This window comes from Furipterus horrens, unplaced genomic scaffold, assembly GCF_987537825.1.
Source record: "Furipterus horrens unplaced genomic scaffold, mFurHor1.1.pri manual_scaffold_4, whole genome shotgun sequence".
NCBI lineage: Eukaryota > Metazoa > Chordata > Mammalia > Chiroptera > Furipteridae > Furipterus > Furipterus horrens.
In genome coordinates, this window is record NW_028327174.1 from 87414673 (window position 1) to 87441759 (window position 27087).

General features: G+C 38.7%; 1 protein-coding gene across 5 annotated transcripts in view; it reads right to left on the reverse strand.

Moving 5' to 3' along the window:
• The window catches only part of FRY (FRY microtubule binding protein), a 619856-nt gene that overhangs the window by 198669 nt on the left and 394100 nt on the right, over window positions 1–27087 (reverse strand). For all 5 annotated transcript variants that reach the window (XM_090273729.1, XM_090273727.1, XM_090273726.1 and 2 more), the window contains 10 exons: window positions 23094–23201; window positions 12749–13007; window positions 11319–11501; window positions 9146–9232; window positions 6855–7114; window positions 6350–6539; window positions 5630–5754; window positions 3494–3551; window positions 2511–2602; window positions 2075–2247 (listed from right to left, as the gene is read on the reverse strand). In XM_090273729.1, coding sequence (XP_090129855.1) covers window positions 2075–2247; window positions 2511–2602; window positions 3494–3551; window positions 5630–5754; window positions 6350–6539; window positions 6855–7114; window positions 9146–9232; window positions 11319–11501; window positions 12749–13007; window positions 23094–23201 — 1535 coding nt within the window. The remainder of the gene's footprint in view (window positions 1–2074; window positions 2248–2510; window positions 2603–3493; window positions 3552–5629; window positions 5755–6349; window positions 6540–6854; window positions 7115–9145; window positions 9233–11318; window positions 11502–12748; window positions 13008–23093; window positions 23202–27087) is intronic.

Consider the following 27087-nt stretch of genomic DNA (forward strand, 5'->3'; position numbering starts at 1 on the left):
GGGGGCTCTGTACTGGTTGGGCATGCAAGAAAAAAATTTCCTTCATCCTCAAGCCACACAACTTAGTCTATCCCAGATTCTGCCAGGATCCCAACCTCAGAAGGAGTGGGGTCACTGGAAGTGGAGAGATGGGGAGATGCTGGTCAGTCTTGGGGGAAGGTGGAGGGTGTGGCTCCCTTTCCAGAGCCACAGAAGTCAGTCTGTTCTGGATTCTTCCCAGACATTGGCAGCATGGTGCCACCAAGAGTTGAGAGGATGGGCCACTGGGAGCCTGGAGAGTGGGGCTAGTGCATCTCTCATGAGGGGCAGGCACTGGTCAGGTTCACAGGAAAGTCAGGGGAATCATGCCCTGCCTCTGGTCCATACAACTCACTCACTGACACCCCCTGAGTTGGCTGAGACCTCTATACCCAAGCCCAGGTAGCTGACTTTTCAGCAGGGTGTGAACTCTTTGTATAGTGGGTCAACAGGGAGTCTAAGGGTGTGACTACTGCTTTTCTCCAAGCTGTGTATAGAGGGGAGTGCTTCATCTAATAAAGATGGCATCTGAGGTGAGTAGAGTGACTCAGTTTCTGTCCCCTCAGCTCTATCCCCAGAGCCACAAACCCATCTTTTCTCACACAATTCTAGTTCTTCTGTCCCCCCTCTACCAGAGCCCAGGGTGAGTGCTTGCGAATGAAGTTTCATGTGTTGGCCCTTTAAGAGGGTGCCTGTGTCTAGCAGACTCTAGCTCTCCTGGTGGACAGAATCCCTGCTGATTTGCACAGCCAAATGCTATGCATCTCTTCCCAGCTCTGGTGAGCCTGGCTTGGGGTTGAGACCCCACACTTCTCAGGGGGAACCTTTGCAAGTGAGAGATCTCTCCAGAATCTCAGCTGCTGCCCATGGGATTGGGGCTAGCCCTTTTTGCATGTCCACACTTCCGACTAGTCTTGATGTGGCCTCTTCTGTAAATCCTTGGTCATAAGACATCTCTTCAGATAATCTTCATTTGATTATTCAGGTTGATTGCTCTATATTTTAGTTGTAATTCCAGTTTGATTCTGGGAAGGAATGAGTATAGCTTCCAACTAATCCACAGCCATTTTTGGATCTCGTGTAAAAATATTCTCTGTCAATAATATAATTTTCTAAGTTATCTAGAATTCTATATAATGTGTTGATTAGATAGTCAAGAGAAAGAATACTCCTGAGATTTCAAGTTCGCAGATTTCACAAAAGAGGTAAAAGAAAAAAGACAAAAAAAAATGTGGGTAGAGGTAAAAATAGTAGAGATTTAGAATGTGTTCAAAGCTAAATGAACATCAACTTAAAATAGGCTGCCAAAAAAGAAAAGCTTGGTATATATGAAGTACATGGTAACTGCAGACCAAAAATCTATGAGAGATATACAAGAAATAAAGAGAAAAACAATCCAAACAGCACTACATAAAGTCATCAAAACACAAGAGAAGAGAGCAAGAAAGGAACAGAGAACTTTAAAAACAAGCAGAAGACAATTAATAAAATGACAATACCCATATACTTATCAAGTTACTTTAAATGTAAAAGAACTAAATGCTCCAATCAAAAGACATAGGGTGGCTGAATGGATAAGAAAACAAGATCCTTATATATGCTGTCTACAGGAAAACCACTTCAGATCAAAATACACACACAGATTAAAAGTAAAGAGATATGAAAAGATTCTTCATGCCAAAGGAAATGACAAAACAGACTTTAAACCATGTTCGCAGATTAGCACAAGAATGAAAAAAATGAAGGACTTGTGAATGCTCCCTCTGAATTCCTTCCTTCCTGTGGAAATCACATAGGTTCATTTTCACATGGGAACAAAAATGAAGAACAGAAATAATCACAAACACAAAGTCAAATGTAATTCCTACTGTTCCTTTTCCAACTCTGTGGTGAGTTACTAAAATCTGTCCTCATGTAAATTTCCAAGTAATTTAAGACAAATGGGCAATTCCACCCCATATCTGCACACAGGCTGGGTGGATCAGTGGAAAGCATAGCTCTGAGGAACAAACTGTTTTTCAGATATAAAGTAACCTGCAGTGATGCATCACTGTACCTGGGACACACTGAATTAAGTTGGCGACCATAGCACTAAAATGTGCCCGGATATCTTTAAGAATTTCAACTTCTTTATCATTTTCAGCTTCTAGCAGCATACGAGTCAGATCCACATATTCTAAGAACAAAGCTCCAAGGGCTAAAGTATCCCGTTCTAAGGCTCCATTTGTGCTGGAATAAAGGAAAATGAAATGTTTAGATGCTTAGTCTTCATATCAAAGTGGTACCTGCTTTATGGAAAATAAGGTTCACTGTCAGAAGTGACATACTACATTTGTTTTTGACCTATAAGTAGAGTAAGAAAAAAAAACAAGCTCTTTGGACTTTTTTGAGTGAAAGTTAAAGGTACTATATTAAAAAAAAAGAAAATTAAAAGGGACAAAAGTAGACTGGTATGGGGAGCAGAGATCAACTCAGAGGAATTTTCACCTTACCTGTCACTTATTACGCCAGCATCAGCCAGAAGTTCAAAAATTCGAAGTAACTGTAGTCTTAACAAGTCCCGCCGTTCCCGGCGTTTCTTGTTCTGTGCAGAAAGAGGTTATATCACGTATAGACATGGGCAAGACAACAGGAGCTTTGTTTTAGGAAACTTTTTTTGAAGAAAGGCCTAACCCAGTCCTTTTCCAGTTTCCAAAGGTAAAAAACAAAATGTATTTTTCTTTCTTCCTAACCTTTAGAGACAATGCTTACTATTACAGGCATAAGAGAAAGATCATAGGAGGGCAGTGTTGTTGATAAATATTTATAAGGTGAAAATGTTCAGAATAAGCCTCAATTCATAGGTGCTCAAGTGTCTGTGGAAAAACTGGAGCATCTGAATCAAGTGGACGGAAGAGTGGACACTAAAGCTAAAGCTCCTGCCAATTTTGATTACCATGGGGCTCATGTACTCTCCCTCAAACTGCTCAATTTTTGTTACCGATCATATCTTATCTACTCTATGGGAGTTCCTTTTTGTCTTCTTTTACATTTTATTTTCTTATCTTGCTACATTATAAGTTTATCCTTTTCAGAGTTCACTTTGGGGAAGGTAAAATGCTTCATATGCCAGATTAAACAAATAATATTCTTGATCATCCACCAACTCCTTGTAAAAAGCAAGCAAACAAACTACAAACCAAAATTCAGTCAACTCAAACCTCCTGCAAAATAATGTAATATTTTAATACACATACAACTATTTAGGTGGTTTTGCTTTCATAAATTTAGGACATAAAATCTCTTAAAGTAGGAATAATACTAAATATTAAAATATTGAAATATAGTGAAAATTAAAAAACCTAAAATATTGAGTTTCATTGTTACAATTATGTTGGGGTGTTTGTATTCTTTAGGGGAAACCATTGGGTATGATTTAATTTTATACCATTGTCCCAGTAAACCAAATATTTTAATGATTTAAATTAAAAATTACCTCTGGTCTTCGTTCTAGAGCTTCTTTCATTAATGGATGAAGTTCTTCTACCAATTCTCTATAGAGTAAAAAGGTCAGCATTTAAAAGTTATTATTATTGACACCAAACTTTTCACCAAACATATCCATTCAATCCTAAATCATTTGCTTTTTCCACTTTGCTTCTGACATCAAAATCTTCCCAGGCCTTTCCATTTCCTAATCATGTGATGAACTGAGAAAAGGTACTGGCCTATACTTTGTATTACTGGTATTAATTCCAGTGCTACATATATAACTTTGGCTCAATACGTTTGTTGACTTGATTTTGATTTAATGTTCTGGAGACATCTATAGCAAAAACCCTGTCTGAACAATTAAACAATATTTTGCAAGTACTTCCTAAATTCAAAGCATTTTACTATGGACTGTGGACCCGAAGGCAAATGAAACAGAGTCTCTGCACAGAAATGTTCAGTTTAATTAGAGCACAAGAAACAGGTGCAAATACTATGACTCTGCCTTTGGGATCTGTGCTCAGGGGAATGACTGATATTTGATTCTAAAATGAAGTCTTTTTGGAATTTCAGAGATAAGTTCCTTTATTTGAACTATATGACAAATGCAAATAAGAAACGTACTATAGTACTGAGGCTGTCATCAAAGCCTTTTCTCTTGTGTAGTAAAAGTAAAAGTTTGATCATATTCATATATATTTCTTATTACATATATATACTTCACCAGTCTCCATTATGTCCAAAATAAAATTATGAGATCTAGCTTGTTGGTAGGTATTTTGTCCATAGTCTGCTCCATGTCTAAAAACCTTGTATTTTCTGGTAGAATATTTTGTGCAATTAGAAATCACTCTCCAGGGAAATCCAAGGGCAGGAAGGTAAACTCTGCTGGATTCTGCACTCAGATATAGAAAGCTTGAGTTTCATTCCAGGTTTTTCCAACATACAGATGTTAGAATTTTTTTCATCAGAGATATAGAAATAATATTAGTAGTCTCCTATCTAAAAGCAAACATTTGTCAAATATTTATTGTGTGCATTTTTATATTTAATCTTCTTAATAAATCTATGAGATAGATTCTATAATTATACTAATTTTTCTTTTTTTTAATTAGAGAGATACATTTCATTTTTATTGATTATAACAATTTCTCAGGGGACTGAACTGAGGTCCAGATCTTTGTGGGTAATAAATTACATAAGTTACTTCCCCTGAGGAATACTAAGAAGAATAAATAAGCAAGAAAAAAGCCTCAGGTTCTTTGGGAAAGAATGTTTGGGATTCTAGCAATTGTTTTTGTCATCTTCTTGTAGTATTTCTAATGATGCTTTGTCTTAACTAATAAATAAGTAGTAAAACTCTGGCTAACTGGCACTCAAGTAGTCAGAACTCAAAATTACTTTCTCTAATGATAAAATCTGACTCGGCATAAATAATGTAACTGATTTTGTGGGGGTTGCTTCTAAGATATCTTATTAACCTTTATTTTTCAAATAAGGTTTCTCACAGATGCTTGGAGCTCTCCCTTTTGTATCTGAATGAAAACGAAGATTTTATTTGTCCTTGTAGGCTTTCCTGCTTAGCTAAAGTCATCAGGGGCAGCCCAACTAATGTTTTACAGTTTATGTTTTACATTTTACAATGGCTCTTTCAAAAGGCCTTGACACTGTCTCAGATGGCATTGTTATTTAATTTAAGGTACTAAATGAGTAAGGAATCCAGAAAGTGAGATATGATGGTCCTATTAAGGCAATAAAAGCATTTTATAGAAAGATCCACTAGTGTAACCAGTCACCCCTAAGTCAGTTCTACCAATGTTTAACCTCTGAGAGCCCGCTGCAGAAATGGCTGATAAGCAGATACTCCTTATTGTGATGTTAAAGCCTCTGGACAGTGGTCAACTGGGCATTGACACTGAATTTTTTTTACAGTTGTCAAAGTTGTAATGACAAAAAGTGAAACGTGAGGCAGCTGCAAACAACACCTGTTTCATGCATGTCAGCCAGCGGACACAGAAAACTACTCCAAGCCTAGAAACTGCAGACACTCATCATCAGTAATTCAGACCTGTGCTGCAAACAGGAACCACAACAGTGGCGGCACATATGAATTTACAACAACTTATTAAAACTACTGTACCTGAAAACCAGGGAGTTTGTTCTTCCAAATCCTAGAACTAAGGACTCTGTGATCTCAATGCTCTCTAGTCTCATCAAAGGCACCAACTGCTTTAACAGAACTCCCACCGATGGGGAGCCTGTGGCCTGAAACAAGTTGATTAAAGTGAAAAAGAGGTCACATGATAACGGATGCTTCCTTTAATCAAATGATGATTCCATTACAACAGTTTCAAAGTTCTGAACCACTTGCCAAGGCACTGCCATCATCTCAGGAAAAATAGCACAACCCATCCATTTTAATATAGCACAGTGAATGCATTTCCCAACTAGGACATAAATTCTGAAGAGCTTCCTTATTATAACAGTTTCTTATAAACAAGCAACTTAAATCTACAGAACATCTTTAACACAGTAAGTTAATCAAGGCACGGTTTAAAGGTGAGGAGTGACAGACATGTGATACGTAGGACATGAACCAGGCCTTGGGGCACTAATAAACACAAGTCACTATGGTCTTAAGAAAGTTTGCTCACTTTTCATTGTCTTCTGCTGTCCACTTGCCAGGAAGGAATACCAACTTGTGCACATAAATACTCAATGGAATTTAGAAATGTGCAGAGTGAAAATCTGACCCCATATACTCCAGATGGCAGGCACAGTGCAATGTGCACTGTGAACTCTAGACAAACAAGCTAAAAACAACCTTACAAAATAAATCTTCTGAAACATGTCACATCACCTTGTTATCGTAGCTCACTGTACCATCAGGTGTGGTTGCCATTATTTCTGGAGTGGAAGCTCTTAAGTGTCCCGGGCTCATGATACTGGGCTTTGCAACTCCAAAGCAAAGAATCAGGTAATTTCTCCACAAGGTAACACAGTTGTCTCCACTGCCGGCAGTGCTGGTTTTCTTGGCATTAATTGGGCTACTAGAAATATGGAGTTAAAAACAAGTTCTGGACTTCAAATATCACTTACTAATTAAAGATCTTATGAAGTGCTCAAATACAGATGAACAGCTATCTGTCAAGGATTGTCTGGATAGGGAAGGTCACTACTGGTTGGGAAGCTGCATAGAATTTCCAGAACCTTTTCACCAGTAAGGTCCAAGATTCTATACTCAGACAATCACATTGGTTATTATAGGGGGAAAAAAACCAATTATCCTGATCTCTTGTATGAAATAAAAATGCAAGAGGGGAAATGGTGAGAAGCAAAACAGAGGGAAGCATGTAGGTCCTTACTTGGGGTCCACCAGGGGCATGACTGACTGGAGCCGAGTAAAGGCATAGGGCCATGCGTAGCTGAGGGCTGTGGGGCAGTGCTTGGGCAAGTTCTCCTGCCGCAGGAAGCTGAACAGGCAGAGGACCCAGGGGTCTTTGACAGATTGAGCGAATATCCAGACGTGGGAGGGGCTCTTCACATCATAATGGCTGTTGACCAGGACCGCGTTCCACTCCACCAGCCACTGAAGATCTACGCTGTGGGTCAGTGGTAAGGTGGCCTGCAGGTGCAAGTGGGTAATGAGTTAACACAACACTATAAACTCCAGGTCCTCATCATTGCTTTTTCTGACCACCTCTGGAACAGGCCATGCTGTGACCCTGAAACCTCCTCTCACCCCTTCTACTTAGTACCTTGATTTGTAGCTGTCACTGCTTCCCAAGCTAGATGGCAAGCAGCCGAAGTGCAGAGGTTAAGGACAGGGGTGGTACTTTGTATAGCTCTAATGTCACATAACACTGTGCACTGGTACACAGATGCTACACACTAAATATTTGTTGGAGAAATACATGATAATAGTTAATTCAAACTTGATCACAGATTTGCCATTTTAGAATTCTGAAAAGTTATTAATCTCTGAGATTCATAAATGTGCTTTTAATTCCCTATAATTAGTTATATGATGTATTTATATTTTAAGCCATGGTGTTGACTTATGGAGATGGCTGAATGCAGCCTCTTTAATGAAGGGCATTTTATCGATGATTTTTAAGGTAAGATACCTATTTATTCTTGTCCTATGATATCAAGCCAAAATAATACATTCTAAATGTTTTGAAAGATTGATTTGTCTATCACATAAGTTCTTATATTTCATATTCTTGTAAGTCTAGAATATTAAAGTTTATGGAAGACCAAGTTTCAAACGATGCAGCTGTTGTGCCAGAAGAGAAAATTGCTTTCAAGTTTGTTAGGATTTAAAGTGATCCATTTTCTCTACTGGGTCTAGGAGTTCCTGTGGGTCAGAGTGCTCCACCAATGGCCTCAATGGTTAACGGGCCAGGGCAAAAGAGATTTCAGCCCAGGCTCTGCCCAAAGCCTGGGAAACCCACCAGACATCCCCAAGGGCTTCATTTATGACTTGGGATTACAATGCTGTTCTCACTCAACCTTTACATGAATTACATGAGGTAAGGGATGTAAGAACACCTGGTACAGAGCAGGCTCTGCTTCCCCCAATCACCCCTCCTGTGGATTTCTTGAAGAGCAGAGTTGTTGGCCTAGTTAACCTGGCTCAAGGTTTTGATTCTGATAAACACAGAGCAAAATCACACAGTAAAATATAGCCTTTATGGAAATATGTGTACAAAACAATTACACTTGACTCTTCCATTCCATGTTTAAATAATTTGAATTTCTAAAAGAAGCAATAGGTCTGTACTACATGGCTAACAGTTTTAGTCATTATCATGATCACAACCATAGTAAGAACAACTTCAGTTAGAAAAGGCCATGAAAAGCTCACAAGTGTCTTTAGGTTTTGTAATCACTCATAGCTATTTGTCCATTAAATTTGTATTAATTTATAGCTATTTGACAAGAATACACAAGGGGCACTGGCAATGTGGATTATGCAGTCAGGATTGCCCTGACTCTCTTCAGCAATGGAGCTGAAATTAGTCCATGTTCTGTTATTGCACCGTACTGATTTAAAAAACAAACAAAAAGATAATTAAAATGTTTCAATATCTCTTCTAGTTGTTCAGGAAACTGAAAGCTGCCAATATGCTCTTTATAAGGAAGAATGTATTTGTGGAACAGATAAATCTCTACTAGAGTCAGAGTTCAATTAGGGTCAAGTTCAGGCCCTAACATTTCCTTCTGTGTGACTATGATCCTGTGCCCCTTAATGTTTTTGAGTTTTGATACCTACTAGGGTCAAAAGATAATAAATGTGAAAGCACCTTGCAAAGTGTAAAAGAACCCTGTAAATATAAGCTACATATAGTGTTAAGTACAATTAATAATGTGATTTAATTTTCTTAAAGAAGCTTGAGCAACTCTTCTTGAAATTATAGTTCTCAAAATATTTATATACCTAAGGCTCAAATTTTGTCCAAAATTTATCTGAATGTCTCCTAAAAGCCAGTATTTGAAAATCTTGACTTGTTTTCCTAAGTACTTTTGTATCAGTTTATTAACCTGACACAAACCCATTCTTTCACATTATTTTTCTTTGTCTCTCTTTTTCCAATAGGTCCAGAGCTTATACTCAAGAATGATTAGCAATCAGAATCAAATGTGAACTTACTGATTCCGAAACTGCCACATGAACGAAACTTTCGAGAATGGAAGGACTCAGCTGATCCATGACATCAATCATAGGCTTGTCATCGTCCTGCACAAAAGGGAGGCGGTTACTCTCCATGGGAATATGAATCCTTCCCTCCAGCCCACTCCCTTTCTAGTACATGAAGCAGAAAAGCCTGCAAGATAGTGATAAGGGTTTTCCCACAGAAAACTGAGTAGCACGATGGTGAAAGGCAGTGGATAAAACTTTCTATACTTCTGAGTTGAGTCTTTCAAGTTTCAGTGGAAGATGATTACAGCTCCCATTTCACATTGCATTGAAAAGACATGCACCTAAATTTCAAAAATTCATTCAGGTGCACAAGAATCTAAACACCAGTACCAGACAATATTCACTGCAACATTTGTGTTGCCATTAATTTTAAGGACTAGAAACCCCACAAGAATATGTTTTGCCAGACCTCTAAAATGCTACTTACTGAAGTCACTTATCTGCTAAAATAACTGATAAATTGTTGACTGGGATTGAATTTAGCCCACCAAAAAACTGCACTGGAGACTCAACACATACTCTCTGTGGTATTTATGTGCTGTACAGATATTTGGTAAAAGAAGCAAATTGAAATGGGCATGAGAGAAAGTATCTCCCTCATATACTTTACAATGTGGTCCCCCTGATAGGTCAAGTACCCATCTGTCACCATACACAGTTATTAGAATATTATTGACTATATTCCCTGTGCTGTACTTTACATTCCCGTCACTATTTTGTAACTGCCAGTTTGTACTTCCTAATCCCCTCTACATGATTAGTGTTCATATATATGCATATATATACATTACACATATATGTATATTTAATATACAGTTACATATGTACATATAAGTATTATACATATGTATATACATAAGTATGTGTATGTTTGCCATCCATCCCTTATTATAGAGAAACTTAGATATATAAACTTGCTTACTTAGAAGCCTTATAGGAAAGTCTTGGAATGTATTCATCTGTGAGATTGATTTCAGAATGAGAATGATTTCCAAAGAGGCAGGGCTCGTCAAAGAAAACAACATATGAAAGACATCTCTACCAGTGTGCTGGAATAGCAGTTACGAATGTGGGGCTTTACAAGCATCAGTATTTGACTTTGAATTCTGGTTGTCATGTCCTAGCTGCTGATTTTGAGTAAGGCTTTTAACCTCCTAAACCTCAGTCTCAGTATCTGTACATTGAGGGTAATAATAATACTTTATCTTAGGTTATTGTGAGGGTTAAATGAGATAAGATGTGTGTAAAACACTTAGGCAGCAACTGACACGTACATGGTAATTATTATTATCACTATTATCATAATTAGAGACTTAATGGAGGTTTACCAAAACATAGCATGTCTCAGAGATCCATTTTACTAGATAGAGGCCTGGTCCTAAAATAGATCAGATAGCTATGTGAAGAAATGTCAATAACAACTGTGATGGATTTAAAAATATATTATGAAGACAATGACCATTCTGAGGATTATAAACCAAGATCAATGATTTAAAACAAGAAAATGAAAAGTACCATTTTTCTAAAGAAGCAGTGGCATAAAAAACTGGCCTTCCTTTCATTGACTCATGCTTTGGTGTGGCCATCTGTTGCCATCAGGTCATGAACACCTGAGCAAGGGTGTACTTGACTGAGGGCGGGAGGTTAGCTGGAGTCCAAGGCACTTGATCATGGGCTTACTTCTCCCACTTCAAGGGGATACATTTCTCTACTGTTTTAAGAGTTAAATGACTTTCTGTTAGCCAGAATGTTTAGTATCTTAATCATTTTAAATGGTATGCATTATTTTCTTCAGTTTGTTCTCCAATATAAATGTAATAGTGTCTGCTTAATTTGATATATGCTGAACATTATGAAAGCAAATCATCTATAACCTAATCTTAAAATTCTTTACTTTTTTATAAGCACCTCTCTTTGAGAATCATAAATAGGCTTTTCTATTCTCATTAGAATAGAAATTAATAGTGCTCTTTCATAATTAAAAACCCACTACAAATAAACAATGATTTGTTGACATTATGTGTGACATAACAGAACATAAAATAGTAATGGATCATTTTTAATGTAAACTTCAAAATCATTGAAAGAAATAAATTGGAAAATTCAGAAGAATACTCCATACCTCAGGCTGACCCAGGACAAGAAATAAAGCACGGATCTCCTTGAGTATTAAAACAGATAGTTTGCGTGTGGCCACCTGGAAACTGCAGAGCAAAACCAGAGCAAAGCCTTCCACAGCATGGAGGACACTGCAGTGGGGACCTCGTTCCGACTGCACACGGTGGCTGGAGCCATTTGCAATCAACTGTCATACAATAAGAGCAACATTCTATATTCAGAAAAATAATAGTGGAAGAAGAAACTACTCCTATATATACAACTTTGAGCACATTTAACCTTGTGATAATTAAAATAAATTACAGCAGCTTAGGTCCAGACATGTCTATAAAGTCATTATTATTCATGAAATGTCATAGATCTCTTTTTGTTTTTAGATCCATTGTTACTTTGGGATACCATCAGTCATCTGTTATTTGTGATAAGAAATATTAACTTTCAAAGGCTATTAATACATTAATAAAAACCAAATTGCTTCCATCCATGCCATTTGAAATTGCTCTATATATCTAATCAAAGTGGCTTAATTTGTTTTTACTTAAGTTCTCTATAAAATTTTAGATACTATTAAATTGAATTTTCAAACATTGCTTTCTAATTAGTCTTGCTTACTTGTTTTTGTGTTAGATTCTAATCTAGGTTTTGGATGTTTATGAGATAGGTTTTGAACATTCCCAAACCATAACTGAGTAAAACAAATGCAAGCCAGAAAACAGGACAGGTTCCACGTTCATTTCAGTTTTCCTTTTACGTGCATATGTAATCCTTGTTTTTCAACTTGTCATCTTTTGACATGTGTAGAACACAAGGAAGAAAAATGACCTTGACCTCATCACTGAGGTCAGCCCACCTGGGATCCTGGCTGATCCCTAAATACAAGTATACCTCCCGGAACCTCCACATTTCTCAGGCTCTCGGTTATGCTCTTCTCCAACTAGACCCCTTTCTCCATCTGCTCATTGCCAATACCATACCACCACTGCCCTGGTTGTCTTCCAACAACCCAGTTCTTCAGAATGTTATTATGAAGTCTTACCATTCAGGACTGAGACATGAAAGAATAAAGAAACCACAAGACTGAATTTTTTTCTCTGTGGAGACTAGATAACTGATCTGTTGCTGACTATGAAAAAAGCCTGTGGGCAGCTAACTTTTATATCCATATCCATATCCATATCCATAATCTAGCTCTATCTCCCTGTCCTACTATCATTTACTATTACAAACACATTTATAATAATGATTTTCTGAAAAAAATTTCAACTCTCTAAATGGCCTTGGTAAGTTTCTTGGTCACAATTTAGGCTAATGGAAAAATAAGGGTCACCAGTTGAGAGAAAGTTCCAAGGTAGCTGAAAGTAAGAACTCCCGAAATTCTCTGGGCTGAAACTTATTCACATACATATAAATCAGTAGGAAGAATTTGAACATCACCTCTGCATTTCTGATTTTGTTGGCTTGCTCATAGGCTTTTCCTTGAGTTTGAATGACCAATTTCCACTGGGTGAGCAGCTGCAGCAGCAACTTCAGGGAGGAGTCCAGGAGGCTGTGATGCATGTCATTTACTTCCCGCAGCAGGAAGGTGGTAAAGCCAAACAGGACATCTTCCCTCCAGTCTGGAAAGTCAACCAGCAAACCCTGCAGAGAATTTTGTGAAATATGGCGCAGTTCATCATCCATGTGAATAGAGAGCCTGTGAAATGAACAGAACACAATAAAATCATACTTCATTAACTTTTCTTTTAGATCTCTGAAGGAACATATCTATAGGGCTCTATTTTTACTTGTGTCTGAAAAGTGGTTTACCGTCCCCTAGTATGTTATTATATTCTTGACTCAGCAACACTAACATTAACATTTTATATAACCATGGTACTTTTATTAAAACTAAGAAGTTAACATTAGTACAATGCTATTAACTACATTACAGATTTTATTCAGATTTCACCAGTTTTCCACCAAAGTCCTTTTTCTGCTTCAGAATGCAATGTAAGGTTACCACATGGCATTTAGTTGTATATGAAGACTTTTTGATACATTATTGACTACTGAATAAGTTAGTATCAAATCTTACCACTTTTAAGGATGAGAAAACTAATTACTAGAGAAATGAAGGGACTCAGTGAAAATGAGCAATTAAAAGTTGCATCAGGTGACCTTAACTCATTTGGCTCCAAGAAGGATATTTGGTTGTCAGAGGAGCTGTTGCTGGTTATCACAAGATGGAGAGTACTACTAGCATCTCTCTAGCAGGTATAAGACAGGGATGCTGATAAACATCCTAGAGTGCCAGGACAACTCCCTAAGACAAATAATTATCTGGCCCAAAATGTTGGTAGTACAAAAGCTGACAACCTTGTGCTAGTGTTCTGAAAAAGACTATATTAAATATCCATTTAGTATGGAAATTAGAGTTAACATAGTGCTTTATAGATTCTTTCATTAATTTATTCAATAAGCAAATATTTTTCAGGTACTATATTGACTGTATACAGCCCTCAGGATATGGAGCTCAGCATGACTGTCTACTGGGTAGGGTGCTGTGTAGGACATTACTGGAGAAGAAGCAGGAGCAGCTCAGAGAAAGTCTGTGGACTACCCAGGTAGGCAGTGTAGCAGGGAAGGGGTTAAGTGTGTGTGCCTGGAATCAGAGTACCTAAACCAGTGTCTTGCTTCTGTCTCTCATTAGCCATGTGACCTCATGCTACCTACCTAACCTCTCCAAGCCTCAGAACCTCATTTGGAAAGTGGAGGCAATAACTGGACCTGCCTCTCAAAAGTATATGAGGTTCATTGAGAGGATCTATGTACAGTGTTTAGCATCACAGATAGCATGTCATAAGCACCTACTAAATGTTGCCTATTATCATTAGAAGAAAATGAATGCATTCTGAAAAATGCAGAAGTAATGTGATTAATTCACATATGAGAAAAAAATAGGCAGAAATATGGAGGAAAAGCAACAAGACTAAGGGCAAAGGCCAGCCAGGGAGGTCACTGCAGTGGCTTGGGCAACAAGTAGGGGGCCTGAGCTGAGGCAGAGAGGCAGCAAGGAAGGGAGAGGTAAAGGTCAAAGATGTTAAGGAGAGGGAATTTCCAGAACTCAGCAGCCTGGAAGTGTTCAGTGTCAGAGAAGAAGGTGGCCAGTCAATGCGGGCCTTCTCCAAACAATAGAAGGAGAAATTGTGACCCAGAGTGGTTAAGGAACTTTCTTAAAATCCAGGATTCTGACCAGGACTTCTAATCCTTAATTTAAAGTTTTCTCAATAAAACAAGTCTGGTATAGTTAAACGTTTTTGAATAATAGTATTTAAAAAATTTAATAAATAAATATTTTTCTTATTCCCTGTAGCCCAAGGCACACTAAAGGATCCAGATTTAACCAAAGATCTTTTTACTGTTCCCAAAGCAAGTAAAGTCCGACAAAGATGTGGAGAAGGAAGATTGAAGCTAATTCTCTGAGAAAGACACAATTGAGTCCACAGTTCTTAAGGAGATCACAGTTGCTGAAAGAAAAATGAGAGCCCTTTAAGCCTGGCTTCCAATTAAGAACTGTCTAAGACAGGAATTTAGAAATGTTGTCTCTCAAATCAGCAGCTCCATTAATTTCTTTTATGTAGAACTCTAATACATAATACATAAAATCTAAGCCACTCTTGTTGCGGCTGGGGTAAAGGGAGCCTCCCTTGGCCCCAACTTTAAGCCCACTCATTTTGAAGAAAACATCCCTTCATTTACAAGCAGCTTTAAGTCATCTTTGCAGTCCAGAGTGTGAAAACACTAGTTTATGAAAATGCTTGAGGCCATTTCCCCATCTTAAGGGTTATTACTCCACTTTACTGCATCTTACCTGCCTATTGTCCTAAATAGAGAATAACCTCCTGCAGGTGACAAACCACCTTTTTAAGACAGGAACAATAGGCACTCAGTAAATGTAAACTGATGATAATGATTGGCCACTGTTATGGATTGAGCTGTGTTCTCCCAAAATTCATATGTTAAAATCCTAACCACTAGGACCTCAGAATAGGACATTATTTGGAAATAGGCTCATGCTGGAGCAAGGTGAGCCCTGATCCAACCAAGACCAGGTGTCATTATAAGGAGACAGATATGCATCCAAGGAGACTGTCCTGTGAAGACGGAGGCAGACTGGGGTGATTGATGCTTCCACAAGACAAGGAACACCAAAGAAGGCCAGAAACCACCAGAAACCAGGAGAGAGGCCTAGACCAGATTCTCTCTCACAGCCCTCTGGCACTTTGACGTTGGACTTCCAGCCTCCACAACCATGAAAAAACAAATTTCTGTGTGTAAAGCAACCCGAGCAAGCCAATATAGTCATGAGACCGGGGTGGCCTCTGTCTTTAGATTCAAAACAAAAGCCATGTCACAGTGTATTTAGATGAAGCTTTTAAGTAAGAGCCAGTGCTCTCAGCTTTCCAAATGAGCTTAATTCTACTCTTCATCTAAATTTGCTCCCATTCAAACTTAACAATCTAACATCCGTTTTAACTTTAAACCCACAATGCAGAATGCAGGACCATTTTAAGGACTGTGAGAGCCCCAAGGTTGTATAGCTCCTGCTGTTTGGGGCCACTCCTCTTGAAATGATGGCATACACATGTTTGACCAGTGTAAATGCTTAAAAATATCACTGGAGTCTGAACAGATAGGACCAGGGTGGGAATGGGGTAGGAGGTGGGGGAGCTCTGGGAACAGAAGACCCAATGGAGGATAAAAGTGGAATGTTTGCAGAAGAAAAAGGTCCAGACTGTCAGGGAAATGAGACTGAGTAAGAATAGTGCATCAGGGTAAGTCTGTGTGGCAGCAGATGAGGATAAGGGGACGAGACTGGGAAAAGGAAAGCATGGGTCCCTGTGTCTGTTCCTGGAAAAGGATATATCGAGAGCTGCCTATCAGATATAGTTGGCATTTCTTCCACCCAGATCTTTCTCATTTTTACTCGTATTAGATTTTAACCAGATAATTACAGATCATCTTGTGACACACATAAAATTTACTGTTGTAAAATAGGAAACATAAAAAAAATTAACTAGCTATCGAGGAAGAGAAGACTCAGAATTAAATGAGAAAGATGTCCATCAATTCTGACTGTCCAAGATATGTAGGAAAGCAGAGTGGTGTGGCCAACAGATTTTCAGGTCCTTTTCTAGTGAGCTGGCAGCAGGGCTGGGCCATTGTGCAGAGAAACCCAAAGAGAAAAGAAAGGACAGGTCCTTGACTGCAAAATAAACTACAATTACAATAAAAAAAAAACTGTCTTAGGAGAGAATTTGATGGTAGTAATTAAAAGAACAGAGAGACTTTAAGAGAAGGCAGCTTGCACAGAAGTCTGAACAGCTGGGAGAAAAAGCCTATAACAGGGCCATAGATACATGGTTACACACAAAGAAAACCATTAAGGGGCTTAAAAAGACACAGCTATAATCCCTGGAAAACACTTTGGTAAAGGTGGGCCTCAGCTTCCATGGAATCAGCATAGCAGCTGGAATAATTCTGTTGTACAGAGGTTCACAAATTAAAAGGTAGCAATTTCAAATTCACAAGCCATATCCAGAAGAAAAGAGCCATTAGAGGAAACGGCAACATCTGACTGGTCACTGGATAAACAAAAAGTCATTAGGAAGACCTGCCCCCATGATGTCACCAAGGACAGCAGAGGAAGAAGTGACTTTAGAGTGAAGCCCAGGAGACAAGGGTTTCCGAGAATAAATTAAAAAATAAATTTCCACCACTTACAGAGTTTTGAATTGCATCTTGATTAAAATAAAGAAGATTAAGTGCTTTATTGAGGCAATATATGCAACTGAGACCACAGTTCTCTGCAACTGAGACCATAGTTCTCACTCAGCTACTCAAACCAATGAGCTGCCTTCCTCTAGGTAGTCATATACTAAAAAGCAAGTGATGTGAATGATAAATATTGTTTCAATATCACAGAAGATTGTCAACATGGTATATAAATTTCCACAAATGATAAGGAAATGCTGCATAAAATGTGTTTACCCATCATTTTGCATAAAATGAATGACATATGTCACTTCTATTTGGCTTCAGGAAAATTCTGTAAAGTTGGGCAACTGACTTTACTCTTCTGAAGTTTAAGCTCCTTGCCTAAAAATAGGAATCAACAGGTGGCCAGCTCTCCTAACATGTATACAAAAATGCATGTATACATCAATGGCATAATATGTTATTCAAATGTAAGTACGCCTACAAATAACTAACATTTGCTGAGAACACTGTGCTGAGCGATTTACATACACTATCACAACCCTAGGCCATATTTTTGAAAGAGGAGGGTGAATACTGAACAGCAAAGCCTTAGTGTATATATAATGCTGCAGGAAGTGACAGAGGACAGGGCCTGGAGGCTGCTGAAGGAAAACATCCTTCTTATGGTCAATGGATGGGAGCAGGAGACATCGGGGTTGGGGGAACTGAGGGAAGAAAGATGGCAATTGCCAAGGAAAGAAGTAGCTCCCCCACCAAGTGAAGAATCTTGGGGGACCCAAATGGCTGAAAGGGCAGACTCTGTTGAGAGCAGGAAGGAAGTGCTCCCCAGGGAACTTATCATGACGTCAGGAAGGCATGCGTAGTAGCTTCCATGGAATCTAAATGAACACATTCCTCCCACTTGGCCATTGTAAGTGGGCTGATCAATGCATAAAAAACCAGAAATTTTGTGGAATGGAGAAAGGGGTTTGCCAGTTTCATTCCATACACCATTGCCATGCCAAACATACAGAAGTCTGAGTTTAGAGTATCTGTGATATTTAGCCATTACATGAAATGCTGGGAAAGGGACCTGGGGGAAGTTATGTGGGACACAACCTTGAAAATCCTTACCCAGGGAACTGAACTGGGAGGGACGAGGAGCTGACACAAATGTTATTCTTATTTTGCAATTCATGAAGAAAACCAAGTTTTTCTCCAGTAAAAAATGTACCATGGTTGTGACCATGAAGAATCAGAAATCAAAGATTTCACACCTCTGACTGGGCCACATATTGTCTCAAGAGTCAAATTAATCCAAATGCAATTAGATTATGAGGGAATAAAGTGATGAGTGACTTGAAATGCACTTTAGACTTCCGGCCAAGATGGAGGCCTAGACAGACATGCTGCGTCTCCTTCCACAACTAAGAAGGAATACAACTACCTCAAAACTAGAAACACCCAGAAGTTCCAGAAAATCAAACTGCATGGAAGTCCAGCAAACAAAGATATAAAAAAGAAACACTCATCCAGACAGGTAGGAGGGGCAGAGCCAGGGTGGAGAGGACACGGTGTGGTGGCGGCAGCAGCGGTGGTGGCAGCGGCAGGCCAGCAGAAAGTGCAGTCATACATTTAAAAAAGTCAGGAGGGACACCTGGGGAGCATTCCCAGCTCCTCACTGGACCTCGCAGCTAACGGTCCCAGCACCGGGATAATCAAGCTTCATTGCTTCTGACTGTGCAGACCAGTGGGGGTTGGGGCGGAGGCAGAAACTGCTGGTCCCAGCAGAGTCCGCTTGTTTAAAGGGCCCCCATGGTCCTAGAACATCCACAGACCCACCCACTCTGGGAGCAATGGCCAGGACAGCAGCTAGAGAGGCACCATTCTGGTGCAGAAGTGGGAGAGGTGCCTGAAAAAGGGGCGAGTGATAAGCAGGCAGCATTGTTGCCTCTCCGACCCCTCCCCTACATACAGCGCCACAACGTGGTGAAACAGGTCGCCCTGTACTGAACAATCCCTAAGACTCCACCCCTTACAATGTAACAGGAGTGACAGCTCTACCTGGGACGTGGAGACAAACAAACACAGAAGCCTGTCAGAATGAGGAGACAGAGAAGTATGGTCCAAAAGGCAGAATGGATCAAGGTTCCAGTGGGAGAACTAAGCGACAAGCAGATAGTCAACCTAACAGATGAGAAGACAGACAACCTAACAGATGCAGAATTCAAAACAATGCTGATAAAGATGCTCACAGGCTTGACAGATATGCTTCAGCACGGCAAATGCATAAGAGAAGAAGTGAAGGCTATGCTAAATGAAATGAAGGAAAATCCACACAAAACCAATGATGAAAGGAAGAAAACCAGGGTTCAAATCAATGATTTGGAACATAAGGAAGAAAAAAAGTCAGCCAGTGCAGAATAAGGAAGTAAGAATTGAAAAAAATGAGGAAAACTTCCCAAGTTTTGTGAAGGAAATGGACATACAGGTCTGGGAAGCATGGAGGGTCCCAGGTGAGCTGGACCCAGAGGGGACCACACCAGGACACATCATGACAGGTGCCAAAGGTGAAAGATAAAGACAGAGACCTGGGGGCAGCAAGAGAGAGGCGGAGAGTTGCCTACAGGGGGATGCCTATAGGACTATCAGCTGATTTCTCAGAGGACACTTTGCAGGCAGGCAGGGACTGGCAAGCAGTATTCAATGTGATAAAAGGTAACCTGCAAACAGGATTACTCTATCCAGCAAAGCTCATTTGTAATGGAAGGGCAGATGAAGTGCTTCCCAGACAAGATAAAGCTAAAGTTCATCACCACCAAGCCATTATTATATGAAATGTCAAAGGAACTCACTTAAAAAAAGAAGATCAAAACTATGAACACTTAAATGACAACAAACTCATAACTATCAACAACTGAATCTAAAAAATAAAAACAAAATCCAACTAAGCAAACCAGAATAGGAACAGAATCATAGGTATGGGGATCATCTGGAGGGTTATCAGCTGGGACGGGGGAGGGGGAGAAATGGAGAAATGGTGCAGGGACTAAGAAGCGTGATCGGTTGGTACAAAATAGACAGGGGGATGTTAAGAATAATATAGGGAAGGGTGAAGCCAAAGAACTTATATGCACGACCCATGGACATTAACTAAGAGGGGTGGGATTGCTGGAGGGAAGAGGGGTACTACGCAAAGGGGAGCAAAGGGGAGCAAAAATTGGAAGTACTGTAATAACATAATCAATAAAATATACTTAAAAAAAAGAAATGCACATTTATTTCTACTGAATTTCTTGTCTCTGACTCTCTCACGCTGATTGGAAAGGGCCCATTTTTCTCACATCTTAGGATCTTTCTCATGAGGAAAACAGCCTCTTGCTTCTTTTGGAGCTTATGAGAAAGGCCTCCTCACAGGCTTCCCATGTAAATCTGGTCACTTTAAAATTTCATCCTAAGACGAGAACTCTCAAGAATATTTATTTTTTCTTCCCCCTTATAAGAACAGCACCTATTGCCCTGGGCTTTGTGAGAATGCATATATCCAACATGATGCACCATAAACAGCACTGTCATCCAGCTGACATTCCTGGCTCCATGGTCCAAAGATCCAGGCATCACTGACCAGGTTAGCAAAGTGATGCAAGAGGTAAGAGTCTTCCACACAGATTTACAGCCAGATGGTATTAGAGACTCTACCAGAACACTGCATGACATTTTCAAAACTTAGTATTTTAAAGGTCTTAGTGTATGTACATCATCACCACCAATCAGAACTTCATTGAAATAAGTGAACTTTCCTTCTACCCCAACCCCTGCTGCCACAACTTCCCTTGGATTAACCAAAGTGCATACATTTTATGTCATTTAGCCCTTGCAACAGTCTTATGAGGTACGCAGTATTATTCCGATCTCACCAAGGAAAAAATGATAGGCTGAGGGGTTAATAATTTGTCTAGATCAAATGGCTAGTAAAATGGCAAAGCGAGCATGCAAAATACAGGGTTTCCAAATGATTTGGTTTTAATCTTACTTTCGGTACTTCCTCCAAATCTCTCAGATGGTGTCCTCTCACTCTCTGGTGGTTCAAAGCCATGGAGAGGGGTTCCTTCCCTAATTCCTTATGCCACAACTAGCCTTGACACTCAGCAGCTCCTGCTTTGCAGAGATACTTGTCTCTTAGTCACACCACCCTCGCCACTGTTTTCCTTGGCAAATGGACAGGTTGCCCCTTTATATTTCTGGGTAATTTGGCACTGTTCTCTTCTGTAGTCTGCCATTACCCTGGGATACTCAGTATTATTGTGGATGACCTTTCAAAGTATTTTAGTCCCTTTTTTCCTCAGCTTCTCTCCACCATCACCATGTTTATTACTATTTGGGAATCCACCCTTTTTCCCTGCTCAGATCTTCTCTTCACCTGGGACCTAAATCCCCTTTTTGATTCAGGCTTATTTTCTCCTCTTCCCCACAGCTTCCCTGCTTCCTGGGAATGTGCTCGGGGGCACATTCCAGCTACTAGGCCTCAGAAAAAGCCTGGGTTTTAATATTTTTAACTTTATATTCCTTTTAAAGTATGTCCTAAATGTGAAATGGAAGAAAGAAGAAGGACCCAAGGCTCAGAGGTCACTGATTATAGCAAAGGGATGAATCTTCAGTAAACCTCACAATCCAGCATCATCATCCTTGTGCTAGTGGTGACTGGATGATGGTAAGGAGTGGCTGTGTCTACTACACCTGGAGTGAAGAGGAATAACAGTGGGCTACAAAAGTTATGGATTGATAGCAGAAGTGGTCAAGAGAGGAGGCCAAGCTGGCTGACCAGAGCAGAAGCACCATGACCACAATGTCCAGAAGCCAGCAGAGGCCACTGGGTGACCTGTAGTAATGTGGGATGGAAGCTTAGGCATTTATTTGGATATTAATAGAAGGGTATTCTCCAAGGCTAGAGAATGGGGGTAAACAAGCTTATACATACACAATGCATCTTTCATTCAGTCTGCACTAATATCTGTTACCCTCAATTCTACCATTATCAGATTAATCTGCTTCATGGAATTTATCATGTTGTTCTTGTCCTTAAAACTCCATCAGTCTAAATGCCTCAGCAAATAGTAAAGATGAGTGGAAAATCTACCTCTCATGTATTATTGCTGTAGTTTTTGTTTTTTTTTAAATTATTGGGCTTCTAAACTACTTTTTTTCTTTTTTTTTCAAATCAAGGAAAACTTTCATTCTCCCCCTTCCATTCCCTCCACACACCGTGTTTCTCATATGTTGCCTTCTAAATGGCACTTAGATCATAAATCACTTTTGATTTTTAAATTAAGGACAGGCGTAACTGTCCATGAGAACTTGAGATCAACATGACAAAGTTAAGCTTACTTAAAAATGACACAGTCTCACTCAAAATGAACTTTAGATTCTAGTTGGACTGTGTTCTTGTGGAAAATGGGAAGAATGATAAATATGATTTTGGGCAGCTATCTAAAGCACTAAAATTAGCTTAGGATCCCTGTTACCCACCTTATTGGCCCTCTACTGGGTGTCTATGGGCTTCAGATTAGAATCAGACCTGGAAGGAACTTTTTTCCCAGTGAGACTCATCTCACATCCAGCTCCACCTCAGCCTTTGCTCATGTCAGTCAGTCCTTTTGCCTTTCTGAATCCCATCTTTTCTTTGAGGGGCATCTCCAGCTCCACCTGCTCCCAGGAGCTATGGACCGACTTTAACTTCCCCAGTCCACAGTAATCCCTCCACACACTGAACTTTGTGTCACACTTTTTGTGCTGTGAATTTGCACTTTCAGGCCTTGGATTGTTAGTTACCTTATGTATTGGTTTCCACATTGGATTTTAACCCTCTGAACATGGGAAAAACACGACAAAAAATTTCTTTATTTCTCTTTGCCTACACAGTGCCTAGAATAATGTCTCACTTGGCAAATCTTGGTCAATTTTTAATAGTAATTTTATTTTTGGGAAAATCATGACAAAGGATTAAAATTAATTTGATCAAAGAATGATCATTCTCACCTACCTGGCCAGCAAGTCAATGAGTTCAAGTTTTGACATCCCATCAGGAAGCAGTCGAGGAATAGCAGCAACACATGTCCTGAAAAGGTCTATTTTGGGCTTTCTCTCACCCCTAGAATGTGAAAATAAAGTTTAAACATAGTCAATGGTTATGAAAAAACTTAAAAAATTGATCAACTATGTGAAAAAAGACTAGAGCCCATGCCTTCTGAATCACTGCCTGATGTTTGCTCCACATTGTTCTCAAATATTTATGCCTTTTATAGCTTGGCTGGGTCTAAGAGAACTTGTAAAGATTTAAGTGTTAGATAGAGGTATAAATCTGAAAAGAAAAATGCTGATATCAGTAGCATTCTACCATACGGTTTGCCATTCAGTTGGGGTCCATGGGATTTGTTCTCTTTATATTTCACTTAAAACACTGAATTTATAGAAATACCTAAATACACCAGCATGTAAGAAATACACAGCAGTAATTTCTACATTCAGCATTTATAACTGGGACATAATACAAGGAATGGTGTTTCCAACAAGCATAACATGTGGTAGCTTCTCTCCATGCTGAGTTGTGCTTCTTCTCCAGAGTCCCCACCCACCTTTTATTAATGAAATGCTTCCAAAAACAAAACTTCCATAATGTCAAGCAAAATGCTCAATGCATATTGCTGTGCACCTATTTCTGATTTTTAAAATTACTCTGATGAGCCCGACATCTATGGAGATTCGTTATTTCTTTTTACTTTCTTGAGAATATGAATATAAATGTTGAAAAGTAATTAATGTCTTCTATATTTTGTTGTAAAATCTAAGGGAAAATGCAAGTTCTGTAATAAATTCTATAAATTAATCCATTTTTTGTTGTTATAATAGGTAAGTGCTTTTGTAACCACATACTATTTTATCAATAACCTTTATGGAAAAAGTTAACTACCCACCAAATTTTTAAAATAACCTAAGTGACAAAATATAACAGCATATTTAAATTCTGATAATTTAGTTTTCTGAGAATAAACATAAAATTACCACCAAATTTAAACAATTATAGGACACAAACACAATAATGAAAATGCAAAGTAGCGTAGCAGTAATTCCTTCTTGGAACATTAACTGTGGTCTGAATAGGAAAGCAACAAGGAGAATTTTCTATAATCTGAAGATGATAATTAGACAGCAATTTCACTCTGTGACATTACTTTCTACCATGCTTTTGTAAGTTTGTTAAGAATGAATACAAAACTGTTTATCTGAAAAAATAAAATATACATGTGTTGATTTCTAAAATACTCTGTTTTTGTGGAAAGTCATGAGACTATTTTCGCTCCTTTCCTGTGGTCCTGCATGGGGTATATGAGGACTATGGAGAGGAAGCTGCTGTGCCATGGTTTTTAACCAGGTGAAGGAAAGAGGCTCTGTGATGACATCTTCAATACCTAGACAGAGGTAGAGTCCAGGGGGATCTCTTCTAATTGTTCATGTGCAACTCAGTAAGTCATTTAAATAGCCCTCTTACCTTGGTCACCAGATGTTTTAAACAGCTGGGATTGTTTTCCATATCTGTCAGAAAATGGTGACCCTGCCTGGTCTAAAGTGCAAGGCAAATTCTTGCAGGCTTCCAGGCTGATCAAGCAAGCCTAGATTAGAGATTCTAACTGGTGTAGGATTTTCTTATACTACTGCAGTCCTTGATCTCTGGGCTTCCATAGGAAGCATCTGAACCCCCCAAACAGAATGTTCATTACCGGATATTATTATTATTATATTATTATTATCTGCTAGGAAATGGTACAGCATAGAATACTTAGTGTTTAGGTTCAGACCTTAAGGAGGGCTTGGGAAAATGGTAGACGAACTTTGAACATTAACTCCAGTAACTGTACCCATTAGCGTGGTGTGGACCTCAACACTCTTCTCCTAAATGCTTCTATGATTTCCTAATGCTTCTCCTTGGGTTTTTGCTTTGTTTTTTAGGAAATTTAGCAATGAACACTGGCTGGTGTGGCTCAGTGGATTGAATGCCAGTCTGCAAACCAAAAAGTTGCTGGTTCGATTCCTCATCAAGGCGCATGTCTGGATTGCCGGCCAGGTACCTGATTGGGGGCATGGGAAGGGCAACTACTCAATGTATTTCTCACACATCACACATTGATGTTTCGCTCCCTTTCTTCCTCTCTCAAAAAATAAATAAAATCTAAAAAAAAAATGTAGCAATGAGTTATATTCCATTCAGGAATCTATCTTAAAGCTGAGCATGAAAAATATTCCTACCATTATTTGGGGGTCTCAGTATGGTTCAATAGGAAAAAAATAAAGAATCATCTTGGAAAAAGTTTAAAGTATTGGTTAAAATACAGATAATATTTTTACATGTACATTTAAACCTATACCGTTTTATGGTTTTGAGTATGTTGCTTTGGTTCTGATCCTATCTTGTAATCTCTTGATTATTAATGAAGTCTTCCTTTATAGGTCTTTCATGTCTTTACTTTTTTAAAAAAGGAAAGAATTCTATGGCAGAAGTTTGAAAAGCATTTTCTTTTATCTCCTATATTATAGATTTAAAATTGCTTTAATATATTCAAAGATTATGTAGTAATGATGTTAAAGGTTTATGGACAATCTGGCAGTTTGTGAGGCGAGAGCTAGAGCTACAGGCAATATATTTAATGTTACCAGCCTTGTCAGCTTCCATTCTACTGTCATTTTGGTGGAAAAGTCTTCAAATGATCTTCATATCATTTAAATAAAATGACTGGCAAGTTTCAGGATAACATGCATTGTATAATGTCATATTTTCATAAAAAAGAAAATTATGTGTGTGTGTGTATAAATATATATGTGTGTGTGTGTGTGTGTGTGTGTGTGTGTGTGTGTATTCTTTTTTTTTGTTAATTGGGGTAAGGTCTGGAAGGAATCACACTGAGCCAAGGAATAGTGACAGATTTCAAGTGCAGCTTTGAGGAGGAGGCTTTCATTTCAACTTTATATAATGCTAAATAATTTAAAATACAATTAAGTCTGTAATTTTTACTTTATCATGTTTTGCTTTGTTTTGTTATACTTTGTTTTTAACATGCCACTCCTGTAATAAAGATACACACCCACAATATGAACTTCCCTATAGAGTTAAAAACCTTCTAACTGTGGTACTTGGAACTGGATATGCTGAGTGACAAAGAAAATTTTCCTAATTATAGTTTTGAGAATTTATGCCACAGGTGCCAAGTATAATTTAATTCACAGTCTATCAAAAAGGAGAAACTTTCTTAAAATGTAAAGTTAAAACCCAATTCTAATTCCTGCCATAATTAATCAAAAGTAGCAAATACAAGTTGTGTAAATTTCTTCTGTAGAAATCTGATTACAAATCTAGATCTCAGATTTTGGTCAAGAACATTTGATTTCTACATTCAAAGTTATGAATGTTTTCTTAAAATCCAGTATTTCTATGACATGGTTGCATATAAACTATTCAGCAGGTTTAAGTCTCACAGTTCAGGACTGCCAGTAGAAACAAGTGAATCTGAGATTTCTGAAGATGGAATGTAGTGAACTGATGATGTCACTAGAGCACCATGGTCAAGCTTGGGAGCAAAACCACTTCTGAAAAGTGGGAAATAGTGAATGAGGTTTTGGCCCCATTTTCTAACTTACTGGTCTAATGATATTTCAGATATAGCCAAAATAGCTTAATCTCAGGTTTGACCTTTTTTTTTTTTTTAATTTTATTTTTTGGTTTTGCAGTTACAGTTGTCCCATTTTTTCCCCATTGCTCCCCCAACTCAGCCCACCCCTTCTCCCACAATCATGTCCCTCCCCATTGTCCATGTCCATGAGTCATTTATACATGTTCCTTGACTAAACCCTTCCCTTACTTATCCTCCTTCTCTCCCTCCCCCCTCCCCCCCTAGTAACTGTTATTCTGCTCCTTGTTCTATTTAGTTCATTTGTTTATGTTGGTCTTCAGTTTCCTATATTAGGTGATATCATATGGTATTTTT